Here is a 23,185-nt window from a genome sequence, read left to right as displayed (position 1 = left end):
TGGAAAAGGCTCCGAAATCCCTGGAATTGCGAGGGGGGGGGGTTAGGCTACGCAGGAGCCGCCGTGTCCGCTAGGAGCTAAGTCGGGAGCCGGGAATGGGGGGCCCCGGCGTCCGGGCGCCTCGGACCTGCAAGAGAAAGAGCAGAGCGGGGTGAGCGGCGGCGCCGGGGCGCGAACGGAGCGTCCGGATCCTTCTGGAGCCTCCCGGGAGCCTCCGCTCCCCGACCTCCCCCCCGGCGGCGGGAGCCCCGCGCGGATCCCCCCCCATCCTCCGGGATGTGGGGGTGGATTTTCCCGATATTCCGGGGCGGATTTTCCCGATATTCCGGGGTGGATTTTCCCGCTATTCCGGGGTGGATTTTCCCCGCTATTCCGTCTCCGGCGCGCGCGCTCACCTCCGGCTCAAAACGCGGAGTAGCGCGCCCTGTCCGCGTACGGGTCCCGCGCGAACCGCTGCACGTCGTAGAGGGAGGCCCGAGCCACGGAGGACACCGGCGACAGCTGCCCACGCTCGTACGAGTACGCGTCTCCCACGCTGGTGGCGGCGGCGGCGGCCGCGGCGGCGCGGCGCAGGGGGCTCCGGTCGCGCGCGTAGTACGTGGACGAGGCGGCCGCGGCGGCCGCGCTGGCGGCGGCGGCCACGGCGGCGGCCGCTCCGGGGGTCGGCAGCAGCGCCCGGTCATAGGGGTCGAGCGCGGCGGGGAGGCGGGCGGCCACGGCGCCGCCGGCCGCCATGGCCGTGGACTGCACCTGCGAGTACTGCGCGTACTGCGAGTACTGCGCCATGGTCTGCTCCGCGTAGGCGTCGTAGCGCACGCGGTAGCGCTTGTAGTAGTCGACCATCCCGCCATAGGCGTCATCGTAATAGACGGTCTCCCCGTAGCCCGCGGGGTAGGGGGTGCGCACCGCGCCGTACTGCTCGTTATAGGCCTCGGTAAAGTCGGCCGCCTGGCCCGGGCGGTCTACGGGACACTCTTTAGACCAGTGCCCTTCCTTCCCGCAGCGGTAGCAGCCGCTCTTGTCGCCCATCCCCGGCGCGGTCCGGAGCCGACTCGTGGACAACTGCACGCGCATCCGCTTGCCTTGAAGAAACAGACGCAGAGGGGGGCGAGAGTTAACGGGGACGACAGCGGGACACACACAGACAACAGGCGGTAACGACGACAGGCGGCCGCTCCGCTACCGGGATCCGCCCGCTCCCGCGGCCTCCGCGGAGGCGCCGGGAAAAGGGGCCCGTTCCGAGCGGATCCGGCGGCAACACCCGGAGCGCGTCCCGGGAAACGGCCGGAAAAACCCCCGGGTGCCGGCGAGGCTGCGGAAGCGGGCGCCGCGCGGGAGCCGCCGGCCCCTCCGGAGCTTCCGGAGCCTCCCGGGAACGCGAGGGAGGCGCCGGGAAGCGGGAGCGGGATCGGCGGAGACGGGAGGACGGGGAGGCTCCGGCCTCCTTGCGCCGAGCGAAAAGGGAGGCGGGAAACGGCCCCCGCGGCGGGATCTGTCCTTGCCATCCGGATACGGGAATGCCGAAGGGAAACGTGCGTGGAAAGGGCTCCCCTCCGGCAGCTTCGGATCCGCACGGAAAGGAGGTTTCCGTGCGGCCCTTCCCAGCGGGAGCGCCGGCATCCCGCCTATCCCCACGGAGCGCCGGGAGCCCCCGGGCGCTTGGAATGCCCCGAAGGGCTGGAAGCGCTTCCCAAGGCGGAAAAACGGGAATTCCTCCCGTTCCCTGCGCTCCCGGCAAACGCCGGGAATTGGGATTCCTCCTCTTCCTGGTGCTCCCGGCAAACGGGATTCCTCCCTTTCCCTGCACTCCTGACAAACGCCGGGAATTGGGATTCCTCCCCTTCCCTGTGCTCCTGGCCAATGCTGGGAAGCGGGATTCATCCCCTTCCTGGCACTCCCGGAAAACGGGATTTGTCCCCTTCCTTGAGCTCCTGGCCAATGCCGGGAAGCGGGATTCCTCTTCCCAGTGCTCCTGGCAAATGGAATTCCTCCCTTTCCCTATGCTCCAGGCAAACACCAGGAAGCGGGATTCCTCCCCTTCCTGGTACTCCTGGAAAACAGGATTCCTCCCCTTCCTGGTACTCCCAGAAAATGGGATTCGTCCCCTTCCCTACGCTCCAGGCAAATGCTGGGAAGCGGGTTTATCCCCTTCCTGGCACTCCCGGCAAACGGGATTCATCCCTTTCCCTGAGCTCCCGGCAAACGGGATTCATCCCCTTCCCTGAGCTCCCGGCAAACGGGATTCATCCCCTTCCCTGAGCTCCCGGCAAATGCCGGGAATTGGGATTCCTCCCCTTCCCGGCACTCCCGGCAAACGGGATCCCCCCCTCCCCAAACGCCGGGAAGCGAGGCCGCTCCGGCCGGATCCGCTCCCGTTTCCGGCGGCCTCCTCCTGCGGATCCCAGCTCCGGGAGGGTCGTGGATCCGGGTCCCGGCTCCGGGAGGATCCCGTGGATCCCGGCACCGGCCCCGGGAGGATCCCGGTGGGATCCGGGCCCCGGCTCCGGGAGGATCCCGGTGGGATCCGGGCCCCAGGAGGATCCCGTGGATCCTGGCACCGGCCCCGGGAGGATCCCGGTACCGGCTCCGGGAGGGCTGCGGATCCCGGTACCGGCCCTGGGAGGATCCCGGTACCGGCTCCGGGAGGGCTGTGGATGCCGGTACCGGCTCCGAGAGGATCCCGTGGATCCCAGCACCGGCCCCGGGAGGGCTGCGGATCCCGGTACCGGCTCTGGGGGGGCTGCGGATCCCGGTACCGGCCCTGGGAGGATCCTGGTACCGGCACTGGGAGGATCCCGTGGATCCCGGTACCGGGAGGGCTGCAGATCCCGGTACCGGCTCCAAGGGGGCTGCGGATTCCGGTACCGGCTCCAGGAGGGCCGTGGATCCTGGTACCGGCTCCAGGAGGGCCGTGGATCCTGGTACCGGCCCTGGGAGGATCCCGGCACCGGCTCCGGGAGGATCCCGTGGATCCTGGTACCGGCCCTGGGAGGATCCTGGCACCGGGAGGGCTGCGGATCCCGGTACCGGCCCTGGGAGGATCCCGGCACTGGCCCCAGGAGGATCCCGGCGGGATCCGGGCCCCGGCCCCGGGAGGATCCCGCGGATCCCGGCCCCATCCTCACCCTGGAACTCGGTGTTGTCCAGGCCGCGCAGCGCCTCCACGGCGTCCTCGGCGCGCTCCATGTGCACGAACGCGTAGTCCTTGACGATGTCGCACTCGATGACCGGGCCGTACTCCTCGAACTTGGCGCGCAGCTCCAGGTTGGTGCACGTGGGGCTGATGTTGCCCACGTGCAGCTTGGTGGACGCCTTGCTCTTGTTCTTGGAGGCCTCCACGTTGATGCAGACGCCGTGCAGCTTGTGGTGGTGCAGGTTGCGGATGGCGTCCTCGGCCGCCGTCTTGTCCTCGATGTGCACGAAGCCGTAGTTCTTGATGATGTCGCACTCCAGCACCTTGCCGTACTGCTCGAACAGCGCGCGGATCTCCTGCTCCGTGGCCTCGCGCGGGAGGTTCCCGATGAACAGCTTCACCATGGCGGCCGCGCCTGCGGGACACGGCGCCAACGGTCACGGACAGGGCCCCAACGACCCTATGGGGCGCCCTATGGGGCTATGGGGCACCCTATGGGGCTATGGGGATCCCTATGGCCCTATGGGGAGCCCTATAGGGCTATGGGGATCCCTATGGCCCTATGGGGAGCCCTATGGCGCGGGAGGTTCCCGATGAACAGCTTCACCATGGCGGCCGCGCCTGCGGGACACAGCGCCAACGGTCACGGACAGGGACCCCAAACCTATGGGGTGCCCTATGGGGCTCCCTATGGCCCTATGGGGCTCCCTATGGGGATCGCTATGGCCCTATAGGGCTCCCTATGGCCCTATGGGGAGCCCTATGGCACGGCAGGTTCCCGATGAACAGCTTCACCATGGCGGCCACGCCTGCGGGACGGACCGACGGTCACGGACAGGGCCCCCCAAACCTATGGGGCACCCTATGGGGCTATGGGGCTCCCTATGGGGCTACGGGGATCCCTATGGCCCTATGGGGAGCCCTATGGTCCTATGGGGATCGCTATGGCCCTATGGGGAGCCCTATGGACCCCCGACTCTATGGAGCACCCTATGGGGCTCCCTATAGCCCTATGGGGATCCCTATGGCCCTATGGGGAGCCCTATGGCCCTATGGGGCTCCCTATGGCCCTATGGGGATCGCTATGGCCCTATGGGGATCGCTATGGCCCTATGGGGCTCCCTATGGCCCTATGGGGAGCCCTATGGCCCTATGGGGATCGCTATGGCCCTATGGGGAGCCCTATGGCCCTATGGGGAGCCCTATGGACCCCCGACTCTATGGGGCACCCTATGGCCCTATGGGGCTCCCTATGGCCCTATGGGGATCGCTATGGCCCTATGGGGATCGCTATGGCCCTATGGGGCGCCCTATGGCGCGGGAGGTTCCCGATGAACAGCTTCACCATGGCGGCCGCGCCTGCGGGATGCGCCAACGGTCACGGACAGGGCCACCCGACCCTATGGGGCGCCCTATGGGGCTATGGGGCACCCTATGGGGCTACGGGGATCCCTATGGCCCTATGGGGAGCCCTATGGGGCTCCCTATGGCCCTATGGGGATCGCTATGGCCCTATGGGGAGCCCTATGGCCCTATGGGGAGCCCTATGGACCCCCGACTCTATGGGGCACCCTATGGCCCTATGGGGCTCCCTATGGCCCTATGGGGATCGCTATGGCCCTATGGGGCACCCTATAGCCCTATGGGGATCGCTATGGCCCTATGGGGCTCCCTATGGCCCTATGGGGCGCCCTATGGCCCTATGGGGCGCCCTATAGCCCTATGGGGATCGCTATGGCCCTATGGGGCGCCCTATGGCCCTATGGGGCGCCCTATGGCCCTATGGGGATCGCTATGGCCCTATGGGGCGCCCTATGGCCCTATGGGGCTCCCTATGGCCCTATGGGGCTCCCTATGGCCCTATGGGGATCGCTATGGCCCTATGGGGAGCCCTATGGCCCTATGGGGAGCCCTATGGCATGGCAGGTTCCCGATGAACAGCTTCACCATGGCGGCCGCGCCTGCGGGACGCCACGCAGGTCACGGGGGGGCACCGGCGCTATGGGGCGCCCTATGGGGCTCCCTATGCCCCCCCCCGACCCTATGGGGCTCCCTATGGGGCTCCCTATGCCCCCCCCCCGACCCTATGGGGCTCCCTATGGCCCTATGGGTCTCCCTATGACCCCTCCAACCCTATGGGGCTCCCTATGGCCCCCCTGACCCTATACCGCTGCCTATGGCCTCCTTCCACCATGGTCTCTACTGGGCTCCCTATGGCTCCCCTGGACCCTATGGGGCTCCCTATGGCCCCCCTTCCACCATGGTCCCCTATGGGGCTTCCTATGTCCCCCCCCCTTCCACCATAGCTCCTATAGGGCTATGGCCCCCCCAACCCTATGGGGCCCCCTAGGACGCCCCCCCCCAGTCCCCCTAAACCCTAATGGGGCTCCCTATGGCCCCCCTGACCCTATAGGGCTCCCTACGAACCCCCCCCCAACCCTATGGGGCTCCCTATGGCTCCCCCTTCCACAATCCCCCCCAATCTCCTGCCTCATGGCCCCTCCTCGAGGCCCCCCCGGGCCCACGAACCCCCCCGAGGCCCCACGGAGCCCCCCGAGCCCCACGGAGCCCCCCGAACCCCCCCGGGCCTCACGGAGCCTCCCGAGGCCCCCCCGAGCCCCACGGAGCCCCCCGAGGCCCCCTCGGCCTCACGGAGCCTCCCGAGGCCGCCCCGGAGCTTCCCCCGTCTCCGCAGCGCCCGAGCGGGCCCCGCCGCTCCCCCCCGGTGCTCGGGACGTTGCCCCCCCGCTCCGGGACCCCCCCCGGGCCCCCCGGTACCGGCGGCGCCGCAGCCCCGCCCCCACCTGCGCCCCTGCCCGCCGCTCGAGCCTCACAAAATGGCGGCGGCGGCGCTGCGCGGCGCGGCCCCGCCCCCGCGCTGCCATTGGCTGGCGCCGCTGTCCGTCAAGCGCCGGCGGGGCGGGAGCAGTGGGGGAGGCGCCCCCTGCGATGGGCGGCGTGGGCGGGGCCGCCGCCGCCCGCCGGAGCCAATCGGAGGAGGAGGGGGCGTGGCCGGCGGCCGGCGGAAGGATCCATCGGGAGCGGGCGGGGGGGGGGACTGGAACGACCCAAGGGGGGACTGGGGGGGGGGGGCGGAACGAACCATTCCCGCCCTGGGGGGGGGAAGAGAAGTGGGGAGACCCCCGGGACTGGGGGGGATCCCCTGGGATCCGGGGGGATCCCTTGGGAAACCCCATTGTGGGTTTGGGAGGGGGATCCCTTGGGATCCGGGGGGGGGGATCCCTTGGGAAACCTCATTGTGCGTTTGGGGGGGGAATCCCCTGGGATCCGGGGGGGGGGGGGGGAATCCCTTGGGAAACCCCATTGTGGGTTTGGGGGGGGCATCCCCTGGGATCCAGTGGCCATGGAGGGATCCCCTGGGATCGGCTCATCCCCTGCGTTGAGCACACGTGTCCCCGTCCCCATCCCAATCCCTATCCCCATCCCCTTCCCTCCCATTCCCATCCCTTCACAGTTCCCATCCCAGTCCCTATTTCCATCCCATTCCCTCCCTAGTCTCATCCCTGCCCCATCCCCATCCCAGTCCCTATTCCTATCCCCTTCCCCCCATTCCCATCCTTTCACAGTCCCCACATCCCTGTCCCATCCCCATCCCAGTCCTTATTCCCATCCTGTTCCTTCCCTATTCCCATCCCTTTGCAGTCCCCATCCCAGTCCCTACCCCCATCCCATTCCCTCCCTATTCCTTCCCCTCCGCAGTCCCTCTTCCCCATCCCACTCCCTCTCCCCATCCCAGTCCCTCCCTATTCCAATCCCAGCCCCATCCCAGTCCCTATTCCCATCCCGTCCTCTCCCTATTCCAATCCCTGCCCCATCCCCATCCCAGTCCCTATTCCCATCCCATTCCCTCCCTATTCCTTCCCCTCTGCAGTCCCTCTTCCCCATCCCACTCCCTCTCCCCATCCCAGTCCCTCCCTATTCCAATCCCAGCCCCATCCCAGTCCCTATCCCCATCCCATTCCCTCCCTATTCCAATCCCTGCCCCATCCCCATCCCGCTCCCTCTCCCCATCCCACTCCCTCTTCCCACCCCATCCGTATCCCGCTCCCCAGCACCACTCGGAGCCGCCCTCTCTACACGGGCTCTTTATTGGGGGCCGGCAGCAGCCGGCGCTGGGGACGTCACCGGCCCGCGGGGGGGACGGCCGCGGCCGCCGCGTCCCCGTCCCCGTCCCGCCACCCTCCGTCCCCGTCGCCCCTATTTGCTCTTCTTGAAGAAGCTGAAGCGTTTCTCGCGCTCGCGGCCGCGCGCGGGGCCCTCGCCGGCCGTCCCCGGTGGCCCCGGTGGCCCTGGTGGCCCTGGTGGCCCTGGTGGCCCCGGTGGCATGCTGAGCGCCCGCGTCATGCCCTTGGCGCCCGCCGTGTCCTCGCTCGGTGCCGCCGGGGCCGCCGCCGCCGCCGCGTGGATCACGCGGAGCCACGTGCTCATCTCGGCCTGGGGGACACGGGGACACGGCTCACGCGGGGACAAGGGACGGGGACGCGGTGGCGCCGTCCGGGGGTCTGCGGCAGGTTTGCGTGGGCACACGCGTGTTCACGCGTGTCTAAATACATGCAGCGTGTTTGTATGGATGCACATGTGTTTGCATGGGCACACGCGTGTTCACACGTGTCTGTACACATGCAGTGTGTTTGTATGGGTGCACACGTGTTTGCAAGGGCACACACGTGTTCACGCGTGTCTGCACACATGCAGTGGGTTTGTATGGATGCACACGTGTTTGCATGGGCACACGCGTGTTCACGCGTGTCTGTACACACACACTGTGTTTGCATGGATGTACACGTGTGTCTGCACACACACAGGGTGTTTGCATGGGCACACGTGTTCACGCGTGTCTGCACACACACAGTGTGTTTGCATGGATGCACACGTGTGTGCACACACACAGTGTGTTTGCATGGACACACATGGTCACGTGTGTCTGCACACACACAGGGTGTTTGCATGGGCACACATGTGTTCATGCGTGTCTGCACACACGCAGCGTGTTTGTACAAATGCACACGTGTTTGCATGGGCACATGCGTGTTCACGCGTGTCTGCACACACACTGTGTTTGCATGGATGCACACACATGTCTGCACACACACAGTGTGTTTGCATGGGCACACATGTTCACACGTGTCTGCACACACGCAGCGTGTCTGCACACACGCTCACACACGTGTGTGCCCATGCACTAGCACGTTTGCGTGGACACAGCTGGCTCACGCGCTGGCACATGGCGTGTCCAGCACCGTGTTTGGACACCCCATGTCCGTGCAAACCCCGACACGCGTGCCCGGCTGCACACGCGTGTCCCCGCGCACGCGATGCCCGTGCTCACCTCGTCCTTGGCCTGGAACAGGTACTCCTTGCCATCACTGAGCCTGGGGGGGGCACAGGGGGCTCAGCGTGGCACTGTCCCCACGTGTCCCCCCGTGTCCCCCCGTGTCCCCGTGTGTCCTCCCGTGTCCCCGCATGTCCCCCCGTGTCCCCCTGCGTGTCCCCCCCATGTCCCCGCATGTCCCCGCGTGTCCCCCCGCGTGTCCCCCCCCACGTCCCCCCATGTCCCCGCGTGTCCCCCTGCGTGTCCCCCCGTGTCCCCACGTGTCCCCCCCGTGTCCCCGGGTGTCCCCCTGCGTGTCCCCCCGTGTCCCCAGGTGTCCCCTCACGTGTCCTCCCGTTTCCCCCCGTTTCCCCTCATGTCCCCGCGTGTCCCCCCGTGTCCCCCCGTGTCCCCGCGTGTCCCCGCGTGTCCCCAGGTGTCCCCTCGCGTGTCCTCCCATTTCCCCCCATTTCCCCCCGTGTCCCCGCGTGTCCCCAGGTGTCCCCTCGCGTGTCCTCCCATTTCCCCCCATTTCCCCCCGTGTCCCCGCGTGTCCCCAGGTGTCCCCTCGCGTGTCCTCCCGTTTCCCCTCGTGTCCCCGCGTGTCCCCGCGTGACCCCGGGTGTCCCCTCGCGTGTCCTCCCGTGTCCCCCCGTGTCCCCAGGTGTCCCCCTGCGTGTCCCCCCCCGTGTCCCCGCGTGTCCCCGCGTGTCCCCCCGCGTGTCCCCCCGGCGCACCCCAGCTTGAAGACGTGCTTGCGCTTCTTGTAGTCGCTGGCGACGCTGCAGCGGGCGCCGCGCAGGGCGGCGGGCGCCTCGCCGTGGTACGGGGCGCCCAGCCCCGCGCTCTTGGCGTCCTTGTACACGGCCAGGCTGCCGCGGCGCAGCACGCAGTACACGCTCTGCCACGACCTGGGGACAAAGGGGACAGCAACGGCCATGGCGGGGGACGGCCCGGCCCGCGCTGGGGACACGCCACCCGTGGGGGGACACGGCGGGACCGGTGGAGCAGGTTGCCCCTTTAAGGAGCCGTTGCCCCTTTAAGGGGTTCCGTTGCCCCTTTAAGGGGGCTGCGTTGCCCCTTTAAGGAGCCATTGCCCCTTTAAGGGGTTCCGTTGTCCCTTTAAGGGGCTGCGTTGCCCCTTTAAGGAGCCGATGCCCCTTTAAGGAGCCGTTGCCCCTTTAAGAGGCTGCATTGCCCCTTTAAGGGGATGTTGGGGGTGTGGCCAGTGCGAGGGGGCGGGGCTCTTGGGCGGGGATAGGTACGGGGCTGCAGGGGGAGGGGTCTGCAATGGGCGTGTCGCGTGGGGCGGGGCTTGTAAGGGTGTGTCCCGGAGGGGGCGTGTCCCAGGAGCGGGAGTTTAGAGGGGTGTGTCCTGGTGGGAAGGGCCTAACAGGGGGCGTGTCCAGGGGGTGGAGCCTATCGGGTGTTCCCCAAAGGGGGGGCGTGTCCCGGTTGGGGGCGTGTCAATAGAGGACCTGTCGCGCCAGGGCGAGTGTCGCAATAGGGGGCGTGTCCTGGCAAGGGGCCTATTGCAATAGGGGGCGGTTCGCGACAGGAGGGGGCGTGTCCCACGGGGGGGGCGTGTCGAGGCCGGGGGCGTGTCCTGGCAGGGGGAATGTCGCAACAGGGGGCGTGTCGCAATAGGGGGCGTGTCCCACGGGGGGGCGTGTCCCACGGGGGGGCGTGTGCCGCAGGGCCCATGTCGCAATAGGGGGCGTGTCCTGGCAAGGGGCCTATCGCCACAGGGGGCGTGCCGCGGCAGGGGGCGTGTCCTGGCAGGGGGGATGTCGCAACAGGGGGCGTGTCGCGACAAGGGGCGTGTCGCAATTGGGGGCGTGTCTCACGGGGGGGCGTGTGGCGGCGGGGGGCGTGTCCTGGCAGGGGGAATGTCGCAACAGGGGGCGTGTCGCGACAAGGGGCGTGTCGCAATTGGGGGCGTGTCTCACGGGGGGGCGTGTCGCAATGGGGGGCGTGTCCCGCGGCAGGGGGCGTGTCCCGTGACAGGGGGCGTGTCCCGGGGCAGGGGGCGTGTCCCGCGGCAGGGGGCGTGTCCCGGCAGGGGGCGGGGCTCACCGGCTGGCCGCCCTCCTCCCCGGCGCCTCCATCTCCTGCTTGCGGCTCAGGGCGCCCTCGAGGCTCTCGGGGGGGGCGGCGGGGGGGGCGGCGCGGGGGGGCAGCGTCGCCGCGTGCGCCCCCTCCGGGGGGGCCGCCGCCCCCCCCCGCGGCCGCCCCCGCGGGGACCCGGGCCCCCCCCCCGCTCCGTTGCTCAGCGGCGCCTGGGGGGGACACGGGGGGGGAGGGGGGGGGTCAGGACCCGCCTCCTTTTTTTTTGGGGGGGGGGCACATTGTGGGGGGGGGGTTACCTGGGGGGGGGCGGCGTCCGGGCAGACCCCGTTGACGGCCGGAGCTTCGGGGGGGCGGCTCGGGGGGGCCGGGGGCCTGGGGGGATGGGGAGGGGGTGAGGAGGGGGGGAGAGACCCCCCCCCCCCAGCCCCGAGGTCCCCCCAGGTCCCTCCATCCCCTCGATGTCCCCCCATGTCCCTCCATTCCCCCAATGTCCCCCATCCCTTAACGTCCCCCAATGTCCCTTCATGTCCTTCCATGTCCCCCTATGCCCCCCCAATGTCCCCCCATGTCCCTCCATCCCCTCGATGTCCCCCCATGTCCCCCCAATGTCCCCCCATGTCCCTCCATCCCCTCGATGTCCCCCCATGTCCCCCCAATGTCCCCCCAGGTCCTTCCATCCCCTCGATGTCCCACCATATCCCTCCATTCCCCCAATGTCCCCCATCCCTCAATGTCCCCCCATGTCCCTCCATGTCCCCCATCCCACCCATGTCCCCCATCACCCCATGTCCTTCCATTCCCCCAATGTCCCCCCATGTCCCCCCGTGTCCCCCCATCCCCCCAAAGTCCCCCCAATGTCCTCCCATGTCCCCCCATCTCCCCGATGTCCCCTCATGTTCCCCCATTGCCCCCCATCCTTCAACATCTGCCATGTCCCTCCATGTCCCCCATCCCACCCATGTCCCCCCATGTCCTTCCATTCCCCCAATGTCCCCCAATGTCCCCCCAATGTCCCCCATCCCTCAATGTTCCCCCATGTCGCTCCATGTCCTCCCATGTCCCCCCATGACTCCCAAGGTCCCCCCAATGTCTCCCATCCCTCAATGTCCCCCCATGTCCCCCCATCCCCCCCATCTCCCCAATGTCCCCCCATCACCCCATGTCCTTCCATTCCCCCATTGTCACCTCAATGTCCCCCCAATGTCCCCCCATGTTCCCCCATTGTCCCCCATCCCTCAATGTCCCCCCATGTCCCTCCATGTTCCCCCATGTCCCCAATGTCCCCCCATCACCCCATGTCCTTCCATTCCCCCAATGTCCCCCCATGTCCCCCCGTGTCCCCCCATGTCCCCAATGTCTCCCCAATGTTCCCCCATGTCCCTCTATGTCCTCCCATGTCCCCCCTACTCCCAATGTCCCATCTCCCCAATGTCCCCCCATGTTCCCCCATTGTCCCCCATCCTTCAATGTCTGCCATGTCCCTCCATGTCCCCCATCCCGCCCATGTCCCCCCAATGTCCCCCATCCCTCAATGTCCCCCCCATGTCCCCAATGTCCCCCCATCACCCCATGTCCTTCCATTCCCCCCATGTTCCCAATATCCCCCCATGTCCCCAATGTCCCCCATGTCTCTCCATGTCCCCCCATGACCCCCCAATGTCCCCCCATGTCCCCAATGTCCCCCCATGTCCCCAGTGTCCCCCCATGTCCCCAATGTCCCCCATGTCTCTCCATGTCCCCCCATGACCCCCCAATGTCCCCCCATGTCCCCAGTGTCCCCCATGTCCCCAATGTCCCCCCATTCCCCCCAATGTCCCCCCATGTCCCCAATGTCCCCCATGTCTCTCCATGTCCCCCCATTCCCCCCAATGTCCCCCCATGTCCCCAGTGTCCCCCATGTCCCCAATGTCCCCCCATTCCCCCCAATGTCCCCCCATGTCCCCAATGTCCCCCATGTCCCTCCATGCCTCCCCAATGCCCCCCCATGTCCCCAATGTCTCCCCATGTCCCCAATGCCCCCCCATGTCCCCAGTGTCCCCCCGCGCCCCCCCCCCGGTCACCGGTGCGTGTCCCCCGTGCCCGGCCCGTTGGGGACGTCGCCGGTGGCCGCGGGGGCCTCGGGGGCCGCGGGGGGCGGCGTGGGCGGCCTCTTCGCGGCCTCCTCCTCCTCGCGGCGCCGCCGCTCCCGCTGCTCCAGCTGCCGGGGGTGCAACGAGTGCGTCAGGTCTCAGCCCATGGGAATGGGGGGATCCCGGTGCACTGAGCGCGTCGGGTCTCAGCCCATGGGAATGGGGATCCAGGTGCACCGAGCGCGTTGGGGCTCAGCCCCATTGGAATGGGGATTGGGGTGCAGCGAGTGCATCGGGTCTCAGCCCCGTTGGAATGGGATGGGGGATCCCGGTGCAGCGAGCGCGTCAGGTCTCAGCCCCATTGGAATGGGGATCCCGGTGCAACGAGCGCGTCGGGGCTCAGCCCATGGGAATGGGGGGATCCCGGTGCACTGAGCGCGTCAGGGCTCAGCCCCATGGGAATGGGATGGGGGATCCGGGTGCAACGAGCGCGTCAGGGCTCAGCCCCCCCATGGGAATGGGGATCCGGGTGCAGCGAGTGCGTCAGGTCTCAGCCCATGGGAATGGGGATTGGGGTGCAGCGAGTGCGTCAGGTCTCAGCCCCCCACGGGAATGGGGATCCCGGTGCAGCGAGTGCGTCGGGGCTCAGCCCCATTGGAATGGGGATCCCGGTGCAACGAGCGCGTCAGGGCTCAGCCCATGGGAATAGGGATCCGAGTGCGTCGGGGCTCAGCCTCATTGGAATGGGGATCCCGGTGCAGCGAGTGCGTCGGGGCTCAGCCCCATTGGAATGGGGATCCGGGTGCACTGAGCGCGCCGGATCTCAGCCCCATGGTAATGGGGATCTGGGTGCACCGAGCACGTCAGGTCTCAGCCCCATGGGAAGGGGGGATATTGGCGGCAGATGCACCGAGCGCGCCAGGTCTCAGCCCCATGGGAATGGGGATCTCGGTGGTAGATGCACCGAGCGTGCCGGGTCTCAGCCCCCCGGGAAGGGGCTCCGGGTGCACTGAGTGTGTCAGGTCTCAGCCCCATGGTAATGGGGATTTCAGCGTGGGATGCACCGAGCGCGCCAGGTCTCAGCCCCCCCGGGAAGGGGCTCTGAGTGCACCGAGTGTGTCAGGTCTCAGCCCCACCATGGTAATGGGGATCTCAGTGGCAGATGCACCGAGCGCACCGGGTCTCAGCCCCCCCACAGGAAGGTGTTGGGGGGCTCCGCGTGCACCGAGCACGCCAGGTCTCAGCCCCACCATGGTAATGGGGATCTTGGTAGTAGATGCACCGAGTGTGTCAGGTCTCAGCCCCATGGTAATGGGGATCTCTGCGGTAGATGCCCCGAGCCCGTCAGGTCTCAGCCCCATGGGAAGGGGGGATATTGGCAGCAGATGCACCGAGCCCGCCAGGTCTCAGCCCCTCCATGGGAATGGGGATCTCGGTGGTAGATGCACCGAGCGCGCCAGGTCTCAGCCCCATGGTAATGGGGATCTCGGTGGCAGATGCACCGAGTGTCTCAGGTCTCAGCCCCATGGTAATGGGGATCTCTGCGGTAGATGCCCCGAGCCCGTCAGGTCTCAGCCCCATGGGAATGGGGATCTCAGTGGCAGATGCCCCGAGCCCACCGGGTCTCAGCCCCTCTATGGTAATGGGGATCTCAGTGGCAGATGCACCGAGCCTGCCAGGTCTCAGCCCCATGGAAAGGGGGGGATCTCAGTGGCAGATGCACCGAGCGCGTCAGGTCTCAGCCCCCCGGGAAGGGGCTCTGAGTGCACCGAGTGTGTCAGGTCTCAGCCCCCCCATGGTAATGGGGATCTCTGCAGTAGATGCACCGAGCGTGCCAGGTCTCAGCCCCCCGGGAAGGGGCTCTGAGTGCACCGAGTGTGTCAGGTCTCAGCCCCTCCATGGTAATGGGGATCTCTGCGGTAGATGCACCGAGCGTGCCGGGTCTCAGCCCCATGGAAAGGGGGGGATCTCAGTGGCAGATGCCCCGAGCCCGCCGGGTCTCAGCCCCTCTATGGTAATGGGGATCTCAGTGGCAGATGCACCGAGCCCGCCGGGTCTCAGCCCCCCGGAAAGGGGCTCTGAGTGCACCGAGTGTGTCAGGTCTCAGCCCCCCCATGGTAATGGGGATCTCTGCGGTAGATGCCCCGAACCCGCCGGGTCTCAGCCCCCCGGAAAGGGCCCCGCTCACCGTGGTGAGGCGCCGCAGCGCGGCGAAGCGCTCGTCCCAGGCGGCCGCGGCCTTCTGGAAGCCCTGGTGCCGCTTGAGCAGGGCCTCGGCCTCGGCCACGCTGGCGCCCAGCTCGGCCGAGCGCACGATGGGCTCCTGGCTGGCGAGCCAGGCCTCGGCCATGCTGGCGTCGCGCGCGAACGTCAGCACCTCGGCCACTGCGGGGACATGGGGACGGGGGGACGTGGGCCCTGGCGTCCGGGAGCGCCCCGCGGACGGGGGGACATGGGGGGACATGGGGACAGAGGGACATGGGGGACGTGGACCCCAGCGTCCGGGAGCGCCCCGTGGACGGGGGGACATGGGGGGACATGGGGGACGTGGGTCCCGGCGTCCGGGAGCGCGCCGCGGACGGGGGGACATGGGGGGACAGGGGGACATGGCGGACGTGGGGACGGGGGGACGTGGGCCCCGGCGTCCGGGAGCGCCCCGCGGACGGGGGGACATGGGGGGACATGGGGACAGAGGGACATGGGGGACGTGGGCCCCGGCGTCCGGGAGCGCCCTGCGGACGGGGGGACATGGGGGGACATGGGGGACGTGGGCCCCGGCGTCCGGGAGCGCCCCGCGGATGGGGGGACATGGGGACAGGTGGGACATGGGCCCCGGTGTCCGGGAGCGCCCCGCGGACGGGGGACATGGGGGGACATGGGGGACGTGGGCCCCGGCGTCCGGGAGCGCCACGCGCATGGGGGGACATGGGGGGACATGGGGACAGAGGGACATGGGGGACGTGGGTCCTAGTATCCGGGAGTGCCCCGCAGACAGGGGGACATGGGGGTACATGGGGACGTGGCCCCGGCGTCCAGGAGCGCCCCGTGGATGGGGGGACACGGGGGGACACGGGGACAGGGGGACATGGGGGACGTGGGGACAGGGGGGACGTGGTCTCTGGCGTCCGGGAGCGCCCCGCGGACGGGGGGACATGGGGGGACAGGGAGATGGGGGCCCCTCGGACAGGGGGACGGGGGGACGTGGGCCCCGGCGTCCGGGAGTGCCCCGCGGACGGGGGGACATGGGGGGACACGGGGACAGGGGGACATGGGGGACGTGGGGACAGGGGGACGTGGGCCCCTCGGACAGGGGGACAGGGGGATGGGGCCCCGGTGTCCAGGAGGGCCCCTCAAACATGGGGACAGGGGGACATGGGCCCCTCGGACAGGGGGATATGGGGACAGGGGGACAGGGGGACATGGGGATATGGGGACAGGGCCCCGGCATCTAGGAGGCCCCACGGCCAGGGGGATGGGGTACAGGGGGGACGTGGGCCCCTTGGACATGGGGACACGGGGACATGGGGACACGGGGACAGTGGGACATGGGGACAGGGCCCCGGCGTCCGGGCGCTCACCCAGCTGCAGCCAGTCCATCTTGTGCTGCCAGCGCTCGCCGATGTCCCGGCGCCGCTCCTGCAGCTGCGCCAGCTGCTCCGAGATCTGGGGACACGGGGAGCGCACGGTGACCGTGGGCGATGGCGGGGGGACATGGGGACACGGGGACGAGGGGGGCACAGGGACAGGGAGGAGGGGACAGGAGGGACCCGAGTGCGGGGACGGGGACACGGGGACAAGGAGGACACAGGGACAGGGAGGAGGAGTACAGGAGAGGGCTCCAAGTGAGGGGACAGGGACGAGGGGACAAGGGGAGCACAGGGACAGGGATGAGGACAGGAGGGACCCGAGTGTGGGGACAGGGACAAGGGGGGCACAGGGACAGGGATGATGGGGACAGGAGGGACCAGACTACGGGGACAGGGACGAGGAGGACACAAGGACAGGGATGAGGACAGGGGGGATCTGAGTATGGAGACAGGGACAAGGGGAGCACAGGGACAGGGATGATGGGGACAGGAGGGACCCGAGTGTGGGGACAGGGACAAGGGGAGCACAGGGGCAGGGATGAGGGGGACAGGAGGGATCCAAGTGAGGGGACAGGGACGTGGGGACGAGGAGGGCACAGGGACAGGGATGATGGGGACAGGAGGGAGCCGAGTGAGGGGACAGGGACGTGGGGACGAGGAGGGCACAGGGACAGGGATGATGGGGACAGGAGGGACCCGAGTGAGGGGACACGGGGACACGGGCAGCACAGGGACAGGGCTGAGGAGGACACAGGGGGGATACAGGAACACGGGGGACACCAGGACAGGACATTTGGGGCTCCAAGGACACAGGGACAGGCCAGCGCGGAGGGACCGGGCCCAAAGGGGACAGGAGGGACCCGAGTGTGGGGATGGGGACGTGGGGACAAGGGGGGCACAGGGACAGGGATGAGGGGGACGAGGGGGATCCGAGTGTGGGGACAGGGACAAGGGGAGCACAGGGACAGGGATGATGGGGACAGGAGGGACCAGACTACGGGGACAGGGACGAGGGGGGCACAGGGACAGGGATGATGGGGACAGGAGGGACCTGAGTGTGGGGACATGGATGTGGGGACAAGGGGGGCCCAGGGACAGGGATGATGGGGACAGGAGGGACCCGAGTGTGGGGACAGGGACACGGGGACAAGGGGGGCACAGGGACAGGGCTGATGGGGACAGGAGGGACCCGAGTGTGGGGACGGGGACGTGGGGACGAGGAGGGCACAGGGACAGGGGTGATGGGGACAGGAGGGACCCGAGTGCGGGGACAGGGACAAGGGGGGCACAGGGACAGGAATGAAGGGGACAGGACGGGGCTTCAAGTGTGGGGACAGGGACAAGGGGACAAGGGGGGCAGAGGGACAGGGATGATGGGGACAGGAGGGACCTGAGTGCGGGGATGGGGACACGGGGACAAGGGGGGCACAGAGACAGGGCTGATGGGGACAGGAGGGACCAGACTACGGGGACAGGGACATGGGGATGAGGGGAGCACAGGGACAGGGCTGATGGGGACAGGAGGGACCAGACTACGGGGACAGGGACGAGGAGGGCACAAGGACAGGGATGAGGACAGGGAGGACACTCGGGGCTCCCGGGACACGGGGACGGGCCAGCGCGGAGGGGGACAGGCGGTGGCCCTTGGTGGCCACCTTGTCGGCCGCGTAGTGGCCCTGGCGCAGCAGCGCGGTGCCCGCGGCCACGCAGGCGGCGAAGCAGTCGGCGCGCGCGTCCACCTCCGCCTTGATGCTCTGGTGGTTCTTGATGACTAGATCAGCCGAGGACACATCCCTATGTGAGGACAACCGTGTGTCAGGCGGCGGCGGCGGTGACAACACCCGCCCCCCGGTGTCCCCTTTGTCACCGCGGGCGCTCGTGGCCCTCGATCTGCAGGCGGACGCCGTCCATCCAGAGCGCCAGGTCGCGCGCGGCGCGCAGGAAGCGGAACTGCTCGACGGCGTCGAGGAGGCGGCGGCGGCGGCCCTGGCTGCGCGCGCGCAGCGCGGCCCACGCGGCGCTCACGGCGCGCTCGTGCCGCCCGATGTCCTCGGCCTTGGCGCCCGCGTAGGCCCCGGCCAGGCGCGCGGCGTCGTCCTGCACCTGCTGCACCTGCGGGGACGCGGCGGCCGTGAGGCGCTGCAGCGGGCAGGGATGTGATGCAGCGGGCAGGGACGTGCTGCAGCGTGTTGGGACGTGATGCAGCGTGGAGGGACGTGCTGCAGCGTGCAGGGACGTGATGCAGCATGTTGGGATGTGTAATAGCGTGTTGGGACGTGCAGCAGCGTGCAGGGATGTGATGCAACGTGCAGGGACAGGCTGCAGCGTGTTGGGATGTGTAATAGCGTGTTGGGACGTGCAGCAATGTGCAGGGACGTGCTGCAGCGTGTTGGGATGTGCTGCAGCGTGTTGGGATGTGTAATAGCGTGTTGGGACATGCTGCAGCATGTTGGGACGTGCAGCAGCGTGCAGGGATGTGATGCAACGTGCAGGGACGTGCTGCAGCGTGTTGGGATGTGCTGCAGTGTGCAGGGATGTGCTGCAGCGGGCAGGGACGTGCAGCAGTGTGCAGGGACTTGATGCAGCATGTTGGGATGTGTAATAGCGTGTTGGGACGTGCAGCAGCATGCAGGGATGTGATGCAACATGCAGGGACGTGCTGCAGCGTGTTGGGATGTGCTGCAGCGTGTTGGGATGTGTAATAGCGTGTTGGGATGTGCTGCAGCATGTTGGGACGTGCAGCAGCGTGTTGGGAAGTGCAGCAGTGTGCAGGGACATGATGCAGCGTGTTGGGATGTGCTGCAGCGTGTTGGGAAGTGCAGCAGTGTGCAGGGACATGATGCAGCATGTTGGGATGTGCTGCAGCGTGTTGGGATGTGCTGCAGCGTGTTGGGATGTGCTGCAGCATGTTGGGACGTGCAGCAGCGTGTTGGGAAGTGCAGCAGCATGCAGGGACGTGATGCAGCGTGTTGGGATGGGCTGCAGCCTGTTGGGATGTGCTGCAGCGTGCAGGGATGTGATGCAGCGTGTTGGGACGTGCAGCAGCGTGCAGGGATGTGATGCAACATGCAGGGACATGCTGCAGCGTGTTGGGATGTGCTGCAGCGTGCAGGGACGTGCAGCAGTGTGTTGGGATGTGCTGCAGCGTGTTGGGATGGGCTGCAGCATGCTGGGATATGTAATAGTGTGTTGGGATGTGTAATAGCATGTTGGGATGTGCAGCAGCATGCAGGGACGTGCTGCAGCATGCAGGGATGTGCTGCAGCGTGCAGGGACATGTGGCACTGCACTGGGACGTGCTGCAGCGTGTTGGGATGTGCTGCAGCGTGTTGGGATGTGCTGCAGCATGTCAGGATGCAGCAGCATGCAGGGACGTGCTGCAGCATGCAGGGACATGCTGCAGTGGGCAGGGACGCGATGCAACGTGCAGGGACATGCAGCAGCGTGTTGGGACGTGCTGCAGCATGCAGGGACATGCTGCACCGTGCAGGAACATGTAGCACTGCACTGGGACATGCTGCAGCGTGTTGGGAAGTGCAGCAGCATGCAGGGATGTGTAGCACTGCACTGGGACGTGCTGAAGCATGTTGGGATGTGCTGCAGCGTGCAGGGACATGGTGCAGCGTGCAGGGATGTGCTGCAGCAGGCAGGGACATGCAGCAGCGGGCAGGGATGTGCTGCAGCGTGTTGGGATGTCCTGCAGTGTGCAGGGATGTGCAGCAGCATGTCGGGACATGTAGAATCATGCCGCGACATGCTGCAGTGTGCAGGGGCATGTAACACTGCACTGAGACGTGCTGCAGCGTGCAGGGACGTGCAGCAGCGTGCAGGAACATGTGGCACTGCACTGGGATGTGCTCCAGCGTGTTGGGATGGGTAGCAGCATGCCAGGACGTGCAGCAGCGTGCAGGGACATGCAGCAGCATGCAGGGACGTGCAGCACCATGTTGGGATGTGCTGCAGCGTGCAGGGACCTGCAGCACTGTGCAGGGACACACTGCACCACGTCAGGACACACTGCACTGCATTGGGACGTGCTGCACCGCATTGGGACGTGCTGCACCACGTCAGGACACGCTGCACTGCGCTGGGATGTGCTGCACCACATTGGGACACGCTGCACTGCACCAGGACATGCTGCACCGCATTGGGACACGCTGCAGCACATCAGGACACACGACACTGCATTGGGACACACTGCACTGCATTGGGACGTGCTGCACCACGTCAGGACATGCTGCACTGCATTGGGACACACTGCACTGCACTGGATTGTGCTGCACCGCATTGGGACACACTGCAGCACGTCAGGACACACTGCACTGTATTGGGACGTGCTGCACTGCATCGGGACATGCAGCACCATGTCAGGACATGCTGCACTGCACTGGCACGTGCTGCACTGCACCGGGATGTGCTGCATCGCATCGGGACACGCTGCAGCACATCAGGACACACGGCACTGCATTGGGACACACTGCACTGCATCGGGACATGCTGCACCATGTCAGGACGTGCTGCACCGCATTGGGACGCGCTGCACCGCATTGGCACGTGCTGCACTGCACTGGGACACACTGCACTGCACTGGGACGTGCTGCACCGCATTGGGACGCACTGCACCACGTCAGGACACGCTGCACTGCACTGGGACGTGCTGCACTGCATTGGGACATGCTGCAGCACATCAGGACACGCGGCACTGCATTGGGATGTGCTGCACAATTTCAGGACACACTGCACCGCATTGGGACGCGCTGCACCACGTCAGGACACGCTGCACTGCACTGGGACGTGCTGCACTGCATTGGGACGTGCTGCACCGCATTGGGACACGCTGCATCGCATTGGGACACACTGCACTGCATTGGGACACACTGCACTGCACTGGGTTGTGCTGCACCGCATTGGGACGCACTGCACCACGTCAGGACGTGCTGCACCGCATTGGGACATGCTGCACCGCATTGGGACGTGCTGCAGCACATCAGGACACGCGGCACTGCATTGGGATGTGCTGCACCGCATTGGGATGTGCTGCACCACATTGGGATATGCTGCACCATGTCAGGACGTGCTGCACCGCATTGGGACGCGCTGCACCGCATTGGCACGCGCTGCACCGCATCGGGACATGCTGCACCATGTCAGGACGTGCTGCACTGCATTGGGACACGCTGCACTGCATCGCGACATACTGCACCATGTCAGGACGTGCTGCACTGCATTAGGACGCACTGCACCGCATTGGGACGTGCTGCATTGCACTGGGACACACTGCATCACATTGGGACATGCTGCACTGCATTGGGACACACTGCACTGCACTGGGTTGTGCTGCACCGCATTGGGATGCACTGCACCACGTCAGGACACGCTGCACCGCATTGGGATGTGCTGCACCGCATTGGGACGTGCTGCAGCACATCAGGACACACGGCACTGCATTGGGACATGCTGCACTGCATTGGGTCACACTGCACCGCATTGGGACGCACTGCACCACGTCAGGACACGCTGCACTGCACTGGGACGTGCTGCACCGCATTGGGACGCGCTGCACCATGTCAGGACGTGCTGCACTGCATCGGCATGTGCTGCACTGCATTGGCACGTGCTGCATTGCACTGGGACACGCTGCACCGCATCGCGCCGCGCCGCAGCACGCCAGCACCCGCCGCCGCGCTCACCTGCGCGCTCAGCGCCTGGATGTCGTGCTCGTAGGCGCTGTGCATGCGCTGCATGGCCTCGGCCGTGTTCAGGTCGCGGCCCAGCTCCTCGGGCAGCTGCTGCTGCTTGTGCTGCACCTGCGCCAGCGTCTCGCGCGCGTCGTGGTAGAAGCGGTGCAGCTCGTAGGAGGCCGCCAGCATCTGCGCGCGCGTGTCGATGAGCTCCAAGAGATCAGCCCAGGCCTCGTTGAGGCCGTCCTTCCACTCGGCCACGGTGGCGTTTTCCGAGTGCCCGGCGGCGATGAGCGCGTCGGCCAGCGCGTTGACGCCGTCCACGCGCTCCTGCCCGATGCCGCTCGTGTCCCGCGAGAAATCCCGGAATTTATCCCGCAGCATCTGCAGGGAAATGCACTTGTCATGGTGGGTGATAAGGTGACCATGAGGCAGCAGTTGCCCTCAAGGCCAATGGGATCCTGGGGTGCGTTAAGAAGAGCAGGTCGAGGGAGGGGATCCTGCCCCTCTGCTCAGCCCTGGGGAGGCCACATCTGGAGTATTGTGTCCACATCTGGAGTATTGTGTCCAGTTCTGGAGTATTGTGTCCAGTTCTGGAGCATTGTGTCCAGTGCTGGAGTATTGTGTCCAGTGCTGGAGTATTGTGACCAGTTCTGGAGTATTGTGTCCAGTGCTGGAGCATTGCGTCCAGTGCTGGAGTATTGTGTTCAGTTCTGGAGTATTGTGTCCAGTGCTGGAGTATTGTGTCCAGTTCTGGAGTATCGTGACCAGTTCTGGAGCATTGTGTTCAGTTCTGGAGCATTGTGTCCAGTTCTGAAGCATTGTGTCCAGTTCTGGAGCATTGTGACCAGTTCTGGAGCATTGCGACCAGTTCTGGAGCACTGTGTCCAGTTCTGGGCTCCACAGGACAAGAGGGATATGGAGCTGCTGGAGAGAGTCCAGCGCAGGGCTACGAGGATGATCAGGGGCCTGGAACATCTGCCCTATGAGGAGAGGCTGAGGGAGCTGGGCCTGTTCAGCTGGAGAAGAGAAGGCTGAGAGGGGATCTAATCAGTTTATATAAATACCTCAAGGGAGGCTACGAGGAGGATGGTGCTGGCCTCTTTTCAGTGGTGGCCACTGATAGGACTAGGGGAAATGGCCGGAAACTGAAGCACCAAAAATTCCATAGGAACTTGAGGAAAAATCCCTTCCCAGTGAGGGTGCCAGAGCACTGGAACAGGCTGCCCAGAGAGGCTGTGGAGTCTCCTTCTCTGGAGATCTTCAAACCCGCTTGGACGCAGTCCTGTGCCACGTGCTCTGGGTGACCCTGC

At 66.9% G+C, this 23,185-nt stretch overlaps 2 protein-coding genes across 2 annotated transcripts in view; both read right to left on the bottom strand.

Moving 5' to 3' along the window:
- Nucleotides 1–391: 391 nt before the first annotated feature.
- LOC148590534 (RNA-binding protein 4-like) lies at nucleotides 392–6,029 on the bottom strand. The gene is made up of 3 exons (XM_088538942.1): nucleotides 5,938–6,029; nucleotides 3,126–3,548; nucleotides 392–1,082 (listed from the first exon to the last, which is right to left on the bottom strand). The coding sequence occupies exons 2-3, from the start codon at nucleotides 3,535–3,537 to the stop codon at nucleotides 403–405; spliced, it is 1,092 nt and encodes a 363-aa protein (XP_088395068.1). The 5' UTR covers nucleotides 3,538–3,548; nucleotides 5,938–6,029; the 3' UTR covers nucleotides 392–402.
- Nucleotides 6,030–7,351: 1,322 nt separating this feature from the next.
- The window catches only part of LOC148590533 (spectrin beta chain, non-erythrocytic 2-like), a 53,310-nt gene continuing 37,476 nt past the window's right edge, over nucleotides 7,352–23,185 (bottom strand). The window contains exons 25-35 of the mRNA XM_088538949.1: nucleotides 21,882–22,256; nucleotides 18,059–18,303; nucleotides 17,847–17,985; nucleotides 16,183–16,267; nucleotides 14,793–14,989; nucleotides 12,596–12,732; nucleotides 10,832–10,907; nucleotides 10,542–10,744; nucleotides 9,203–9,376; nucleotides 8,484–8,526; nucleotides 7,352–7,588 (exon numbers count right to left, since the gene is read on the bottom strand). Coding sequence (XP_088395075.1) covers nucleotides 7,352–7,588; nucleotides 8,484–8,526; nucleotides 9,203–9,376; nucleotides 10,542–10,744; nucleotides 10,832–10,907; nucleotides 12,596–12,732; nucleotides 14,793–14,989; nucleotides 16,183–16,267; nucleotides 17,847–17,985; nucleotides 18,059–18,303; nucleotides 21,882–22,256 — 1,911 coding nt within the window. The remainder of the gene's footprint in view (nucleotides 7,589–8,483; nucleotides 8,527–9,202; nucleotides 9,377–10,541; nucleotides 10,745–10,831; nucleotides 10,908–12,595; nucleotides 12,733–14,792; nucleotides 14,990–16,182; nucleotides 16,268–17,846; nucleotides 17,986–18,058; nucleotides 18,304–21,881; nucleotides 22,257–23,185) is intronic.

The sequence above is a fragment of the Tinamus guttatus genome, unplaced genomic scaffold (genome assembly GCF_059628265.1).
Source record: "Tinamus guttatus ecotype Peru unplaced genomic scaffold, ASM5962826v1 Tinamus_guttatus_pri_ptg001276l, whole genome shotgun sequence".
In the NCBI taxonomy this organism is placed as follows: domain Eukaryota; kingdom Metazoa; phylum Chordata; class Aves; order Tinamiformes; family Tinamidae; genus Tinamus; species Tinamus guttatus.
Note: the sequence above shows the minus strand (reverse complement) of the source record. Positions and strands in the feature narration are given on the sequence as shown.